General features: G+C 30.2%; 2 protein-coding genes across 3 annotated transcripts; one reads left to right on the forward strand and one right to left on the reverse strand.

Moving 5' to 3' along the window:
• Positions 1–208: 208 nt before the first annotated feature.
• LOC132931765 (SWI/SNF-related matrix-associated actin-dependent regulator of chromatin subfamily B member 1) lies at positions 209–4,750 on the forward strand. 2 transcript variants are annotated; one of them, XM_060997749.1, is made up of 10 exons: positions 209–484; positions 576–681; positions 867–996; positions 1,910–2,044; positions 2,104–2,231; positions 2,301–2,467; positions 2,546–2,736; positions 2,799–2,930; positions 3,018–3,084; positions 4,345–4,750. In XM_060997749.1, exons 1-9 carry the CDS (start codon positions 404–406, stop codon positions 3,055–3,057), a joined length of 1,110 nt encoding a protein of 369 aa, XP_060853732.1. In that variant the 5' UTR covers positions 209–403; the 3' UTR covers positions 3,058–3,084; positions 4,345–4,750. The 2 variants fall into 2 exon arrangements, with proteins under 2 accessions (XP_060853732.1, XP_060853731.1); XM_060997748.1 differs by having other exon boundaries at positions 3,018–3,053.
• LOC132931766 (uncharacterized) lies at positions 4,158–6,534 on the reverse strand. Its single transcript, XM_060997750.1, has 6 exons — positions 5,793–6,534; positions 5,601–5,699; positions 5,292–5,418; positions 5,093–5,235; positions 4,856–5,023; positions 4,158–4,427 (listed from the first exon to the last, which is right to left on the reverse strand). Exons 1-6 carry the CDS (start codon positions 6,029–6,031, stop codon positions 4,391–4,393), a joined length of 813 nt encoding a protein of 270 aa, XP_060853733.1. The 5' UTR covers positions 6,032–6,534; the 3' UTR covers positions 4,158–4,390.
• Between the last annotated feature and the right edge of the window lie 1,224 nt (positions 6,535–7,758).

Raw genomic sequence — 7,758 nt, forward strand, 5'->3', positions numbered from 1 at the left:
GGCCCCCTTATTCACGCCCACGCACCATGGGTTTTTTCCAGTGAAAAACAGTTTTTGCTGTTTAACATTAATATTGTGAGTCAGAGAAAACACTTTAGGTAACGCTATCTTTTGACTAATATGACAAGTTTTCGTCCCGATCACTTGCGCCGTCGCTACGTTGGCTACACTGCTGAATCGAAAACAGTGATAATCAATCGCACAAACAGTACAAATCGTAAACAAGTAAACAACCGGGTCCGGTTCGAGACGTCGAGCTCAAAGTTTCGAACGATTGTTACTTTGTTAATGTTATTATATTGCTGCTATTAATTTTGCATATTTCATGTCATTCGTTTGAGTCTAAACTTTATGGGACGACGGACTTCTCTGTAGTTGACGATAAACTGCGACCCTACCAAAAATGGCACTCCGGACGTACGGCGACAAGCCGATCAGTTTTCAAGTGGAAGAGAATGGGGAATACTATTGTATTGGATCCGAGGTGAGACTACAATCTTTCAAAGTTGACCGTTTAAAATCACGAACTTGCTATTATATTTTTATTATTTATTTTGTTTATTTTTGCATTTCAGGTCGGCAATTACTTACGACTGTTCCGCGGTTCATTGTACAAACGGTATCCGGGAATGTTTCGCAGAACCATTACAAATGATGAGAGGAAACGTTTAATCGATTTAGGTAAGTAATTATTTTTTACTTAATGATATTATGGTATTTCACTCTTTTCACCCAATATAATTAAAATTATCTTACCACTTGTATTATACATTATTATGCACTTCCCAATAGTATATTATTGTGATTGTTGGTTAAATTATACATTACTATTTATAAATTACAATAATAGTCATGTCATTTTTAAGGTTTAAGTGCTCATTGTTTGGCTTCGAGTGTGTCACTCTTAAGAGCATCTGAAGTTGAAGATATTATTGATGGTAATGATGAACGTTACAAAGCCGTATCTGTAACTTCAACTGAACCATTAATTACAAGGTAATAATAAGTATCAGTATTGAATCTAAATTTGAATTAATATGTTTGAGCTAAAGGGTTCATTTAAGATATCTTAAAATATAAATGTAACACCGGGATTAAAAATCATTATACCTAGTATATTATGCAATTTTATTTAATAAAATGTAATTTCTTTTTGAAAAATTTTACATTATTTAAAAGCTGAAAATAAAATAACAGTTTTATAAATATATAAATAACATTTCATTTTTTTAATCAAAAACAAATTGTTGATAAATTTAAAATACAGTACAATATTTTAAATACTAAACAATTATAGAATATCTAATTAGTAATAAAAATAAATGTCTCAATTCAAAATTAATACATTATGGAAGCACATAACACATAAAAGTACAGCGTCGTCATTAATTTCAAAGACGACATGATTTACCCCTGTCTGATTTTAAAAACAGCCCATGTTTTTGGGTCTGTTATTAATAATGACAAATCATGACTATTTATTTTATACAATTTAAAAAAATATTATATTGTATAGAAACTGAGAAATTATTATCACAGCAATAAATAAAATGTAGTATTTTTGTTGTGTCAAAAATGCCTTGTATTTATGTATGATATAGTTTTTGTATAATTTTTTTGAACTGTATAATGAAATAAAAAGTTGGAAACATTTTTGTGACCGAAATGAACAGGCTTTTAAAATTACATGTTTTGATAAAAACTTTTCCCTCCTATTAAAAATTAGAAAGATGCTACTGCATAGGCATCATAAAAGAATAATTATTAGTATTATAATAATGCTTTAAAAACCTATTCTTCATAAATATTTAAACGATAAATTCTAGTTACCAGTTAACATTAATACATTATTATATATCTTGAAATTTATATCTAAAAAGTAAAAATTAAATTTATTTTATGTTTATAGAGAATCTAAAGGGAAAAAATCAGTTCCTTGGGTTCCATCATTACCAAACAGTTCACATTTGGATGCTGTTCCTCAGGCTACACCCATTAACCGTAACAGGATTATACAAAAAAAAGTCAGGACTTTCCCATTATGGTGAGTATTTTACTAAATATTAGTTAATATGATGTTTAGTAATCAATAATTCATTTTAGCTATGATGATACTGATCCTGCAAACATTCACGAGAATGCCAACTTTTCAGAATTGTTGGTTCCAATCAGACTCGATATGGAAATTGAAGGACAAAAATTGAGAGATACATTTACTTGGAATAAAAATGGTATAAGAATTAATTAAATTGTTTTCGTTATTAATAGGCACACAATTTAAACTAATACTCCTTTTTCAGAAAGTTTAATAACACCAGAGCAGTTTGCTGAAGTGCTATGTGATGATTTAGATTTAAATCCTTTACCATTTGTACCAGCCATCGCACAATCTATACGTCAGCAAATTGAAGCATTTAATAATGATAATATTTTAGATGAACAACATGACCAAAGAGTTATTATTAAGGTAAATAATATTATTTATATTTATTTTTAGTTTTAATCACATAAGTGGAATGCTTATAGAGTTTTTTCTGTGTTACAGTTAAACATTCATGTAGGTAATACATCATTAGTGGATCAAGTTGAATGGGATATGGGTGAAAAAGATAATTCGCCTGAACAGTTTGCTATGAAACTATGTGCTGAACTAGGTCTGGGCGGAGAATTTGTAACTGCCATTGCATACTCTATCCGGGGGCAATTGAGCTGGCATCAACGTACCTATGCTTTCAGGTAAATCTTTGTAAATTATACTATTTGATCTGATATGTGTTAATAAAATTATATTTTGTTAGTGAGGCACCATTGTCAGTCGTTGAAACTCCTTTTAGACCTCCATCAGATGCTGATCAGTGGAGTCCATTCCTGGAGACATTGACTGATGCAGAAATGGAAAAGAAGATTAGAGATCAAGACAGGAACACTAGGCAAGAACCTAATAATTACTTAATTTTTATTTTTCAGCTAAACAACTAATTACTCAATGTTAATACCAAAAATTGTATATATTCCAGGCGAATGCGACGACTGGCCAACACCACACCAGGATGGTAATAAGATCATTATTAAGTATTTTAAATAGTAAGTAATAAGAAAATTTCCCCAACATGATACTAACATAAGTGGCGTATGACAATTGTGTCTGGAGTTACATAGCGTTTGGATTTTTGTACGAGTCGTGTGATTGTGTTACAAGTGCACACTAAATTTAATTCTAAGCAATTATAAAAAATATCGTTATATTTTTAATGTTTTTACTTTGAAAACAAAAATTCTTTTCTATTGTTATATATTTGTAATAATTAATTTTGAAATTTGTACTGTTAACAATTTAAAAAAAATTCTTTAGTTTTACATTATTTACTAGATGATGATTTTTAAGTAGTATTTACAAAATATTCAGATTAAGTTTATAACACTTGTAAGTATGAAACACACTGGAATTTATTTATTTACTTTTACTATACTCTACTTATTTTTATTATTTTATTGTTATTTTGAAATGATATTCATTGTTTGAGGAAAGACTGAATAATTGTTTTCATTTCATTTTTTATTTTAAGTAATGCTATTTATGGGTATTAGAAAAAAAATTTATTTCGTTGAAAACTGCTATTGTTTTTTGGATAAAACTATGAAGTTTAATTTTCTTGTTGTTAAAAAATTTTCATTTAAGTCTTGACAAGTTATAATTAAGCTTTTACTAAAATTTTGGTTTTTTTATTATTTATGTTATCTGTCAATAAAGTGTAATTTATGATTTTATCTATGCTTAAGTGTCGTGTCATTTTGATTTGGCACATAATCATTTATTAAATTTTAATGCTGTTATTGCAAGTTTAAAACAAAAATATATTTTTTAACATTATAATAATAATAAAAAAAAAAGGTTGCTAATTTGATTGCTTCTCAAACATTTTTTCTGGTACTTAAAACAGGGCACTATGAACAAAAGGATTTTGCATACGCCACTGTTTTCTTCTTCATAACAATACTTTTGATGTGTATTTAGAAGGATTTTTCAGAGTTAATAATACCAAATTAATCTTTTCCATGCATATATATTATGTCAAATAACACATTTTACTGCTTAACATTTCACGCATTAATTTTTGTTTAGGATAACACGTCTTGAAAAAATATATATATGTACATATATTAAAATGAGTATTTAATCTTACAATATAATGTTTGTTTACAGTATATAATATTATCACACGTAATAACAAAAAAAAGTTGTTTTCTTCTTATAACTATTTAAAATTAAAAAATAATACATTTAAAACTTATAATTTATATTAATTATTATTTGTTTTTTTTCCAATGTTATTTATCTGACAGTAAGTTAACTCGCCTACCGTGAGTCCCAACACAGATCAAGGTCCCATCAAAGCTCCATGTTAACATCTTCAAAAGCAATACAACTGCAACATTTTTGTATTAAAAAAAAAATTATTATACGTATTACATTATATAAAGAAAAACCTAGAATAATAAATAATTTTTATAATTTATTTTAAATTGTATTTGTGTAGTCAGTACAAATATAACAATTTACTTCAGAACTTTGGTATTAAAATATCATTAATTTGATAGTGGCTTTATAATTTTATAATTATTGTAATTCTATTTTTTATTATAATGGTAACTTATTGTAAAAAGTGTATCATCAAACTAACAACTATTTTATGTTGTATGTTTTGACAATGTAATTGAATTTTAAATAGAAAAAAAATGAACTATTAAATTTGTTTGTTTTTTTTGCACATACTTTTCAATGAATGTAAAGAAAAATGTAAAATATTTATTGAAACATCAGACTTTTAATGTGTTTAATTATTGTTAAACCTACTTATTTTCTTCGATTAACATTTCTTTGTCGTTAATTTCGTTTTCTTCTTCATCCGTGATCTCAGTTATCACGACGGTTGATTTGGGTTCCTGGTAGTTAGGAAATGAACGGACAAATTCCATTAGAGGCTTTTTAGTCCATACTACAACTGCGTTGGTTGGTCTTTCTCTAAAATATTAAAACAAACATATTTTGTTAACAAAAATTAATATAATTGTTATAAATATATCTACATACACATTGAGCAGTGGTTGAGGTATGATGGAATCAATTTTGTGAAGTTTACGCAATTCTTCACACATAACTAATGTGGTCTGAGAATCTGTTTTAGCAGTTTCAGGAATGTTGATAGTCTCTATGGGACTAGGATTCTCCAAGGTCTAAAAGAAATAAAATGTTCAATAATTCACATAACAGAACTCAAACAACTACTCACATCCATTTCACTGACGGCACTGCTGACACAGTAATTATGAGGTTTGAATTCACTGCTAATGTGCATGTCTCGTAAACTAGCGGATACTTTTTCTTCGGTGATGCGCATTTTGGGTGGCTGTGTAAGTCTGAAAAAAAGCCATCATACTTTGTAATTTTGAGCATATTGTGTGCAAGATTTATAAAAGTACACGAGTTGTTGTCATATGATAAACAATGTTTAACCTAATCAATAACTAGTGAGTATTCTTGTCAATAGCAATGGTTTTAATGCCTCGAATGGATATCAAAAATTTAATAAAATATTTACTCAGCATCCAAATCGATTTTGCGTTTTGGCACGGATCCAAAATTGCTGGGATGGTACGTGGAGGTATTTAAAGGCAGTGGATTACACGATCCCGTAAACCTAAAACGAAAAGAAATAGAATATAGAATGAAGTCTGCGGCTAGATGACATCAGGTCATCTCTACAATAAGTTGTATAATGATGATTACACACTTCATGACGTGCGTGCTGTTGGTGTTAGCCCAGCTATATGCGGGTGGCGTGATGGACGAGAACGTGTACGGGAAATGTTGGTAGTCAGGCGTGAAAGTGGTGTAACTGGGCGGCTGTTGAATGCCGAACTGCAGTCCGAATGGGACGTTGCAAGCCGGCGGTGGTGGCGTCGGGATGGAACTGGCGGCAGCCTGATTATTGACCATCGAGTCGGAAGACGGGTACCCACGTTTAAACATGTCGGCCGGGACCGTCACCAGACCTAAGAGAGTTTGTGGCGGCAGTAGATAAGGGGCGAAACGCGATTCGCGGCAGTGGCGACGATACTTGACGATCGGCAACTGTCCAGACGGCGGCAATCGGATGGGGAAGATAGCCTTTTCAGAAATCACCGTCGTCGTATTCTTCGACTTTGCCGTTGTAACTGTCGTCGACACAAATTCGATGTTCACATCCGTCGACAACAATTAGCAGCTGTTTCCGTCGATGTCCAGCATACAAGACGTTTCGTCGTCCGAAATCCAGTCGAGAGCGACACTAGACACATTAAATCTCTGTTGGACGTCGATTGATGGAATTTAACAGTAGTGTTCCAGAAAATCAGTAAGAGTAGAAAATAAAGCGAAGTAATTTATAACATTAAAATAATTTATAACGAAAACCGATAATTTTGTGTTTACCAAAACCCGCGTCGTATTGTAATATTTTTGATCTCGAATGTGTCGCAATGACATCAGTTATCACTTGAGTTATCAACCGTTTATTGTTTCTATGGAGTGTTGTACCTATGGGTATGTCAAAACGGGTTACAGCATTGCCGCGGCTTCGGCGTTACCTCCATGGCAGATTTCTGGGAGTTTCTAGAAGTTTCTCTAGGCGCGAAACCTGGTTTTTCTAGAAATTTCTCAACGCTCTTTCTACAAGGTACTTATAACTTATATTTTATATTTTTTAATATGTGAAATTAGATGATTTTCTTGGGCAATCCAAAATATATCAAAATAAATAATGATTCAGCATATTTTTACGGAGGTAACGAGAGCAAACGATTTGTCGACTTTTTACTGTTACCTACGAGTCTACGACATGTTAATGACATTTATGTTCATCACCAATACAATTCGTAAAGACATTTGTATTGAAAATGTATTAACCAAGGTACTATAAACACTAAACTATTACAAAAGTTATATTATAATAATAGAAGGAAAAATTTAGGTTGGTAAACATTAAACAATCTTAACTTAAATACTTAAAGTTATCGCTAAAACAATTTTTGGAAAACCGTCTTATTTCGGTACCTCCACAAAAATTGTACTTACCTATTATTGTTCTCAACTGAAAAATTTAATTTAATTTTTCTTTATTTGGACATTGCTCACATACCCATATACGAGTATAGTATATTGATGAAATAGATGAATAAGTAAAATTATAGGATTAAAAATTGATACAATAAAAAGATTTGTAAAGACTAATTTAGAAATTAAGTAATAGTAATAAAAATAATAAACAAAAAATAAATATAGGTAAATAAATTATATTTAGATTTGTTATATTTTTGAAGTGGATTAATCGATAAAATAAATTTATACCTAACCATTTATCATCATGCAGCGATTTTGAATTCTGAAATCACTTTTTATACCTACCATCAAAAATGCTTCAATATACACGGGCGATTGTAAACTCCAACAAAACGTATTTTTGACCTGAAAACACGTAAACTTCACCGATGGTAAAATCCACAGATTAAAACTATTTTTAGTATAGCTATAGCTATGTGTATACATATCGTTCATTGACCGCAGATAATATCATATCGCGATATATAGGTACCTAAATAACATGCATACTGTTTAGTATTTAACATTATTTTTAAAATTATTACTTTTTATTAATTTTGATTTTACGTAAGATTTTATATTTTTAAACAACAACGGCAACGTTGCATGCAAAACTGGCG

Source organism: Rhopalosiphum padi, chromosome 1 (genome assembly GCF_020882245.1).
Source record: "Rhopalosiphum padi isolate XX-2018 chromosome 1, ASM2088224v1, whole genome shotgun sequence".
In the NCBI taxonomy this organism is placed as follows: domain Eukaryota; kingdom Metazoa; phylum Arthropoda; class Insecta; order Hemiptera; family Aphididae; genus Rhopalosiphum; species Rhopalosiphum padi.

Coding starts and splice junctions, on each gene's coding strand:
- LOC132931765 (XM_060997748.1), top strand. CDS start 404: ATGGCACTCCGGACGTACGGCGACAAGCCGATCAGTTTTCAAGTGGAA. Junction 682..866: donor GAAACGTTTAATCGATTTAG/GTAAGTAATTAT, acceptor GTCATTTTTAAG/GTTTAAGTGCTCATTGTTTG. Junction 2,931..3,017: donor GATCAAGACAGGAACACTAG/GCAAGAACCTAA, acceptor TATATATTCCAG/GCGAATGCGACGACTGGCCA.
- LOC132931766 (XM_060997750.1), bottom strand. CDS start 6,031: ATGTTTAAACGTGGGTACCCGTCTTCCGACTCGATGGTCAATAATCAG. Junction 5,419..5,600: donor AAAATCGATTTGGATGCTGA/GTAAATATTTTA, acceptor GCTTTTTTTCAG/ACTTACACAGCCACCCAAAA. Junction 5,024..5,092: donor CCTCAACCACTGCTCAATGT/GTATGTAGATAT, acceptor TTAATATTTTAG/AGAAAGACCAACCAACGCAG.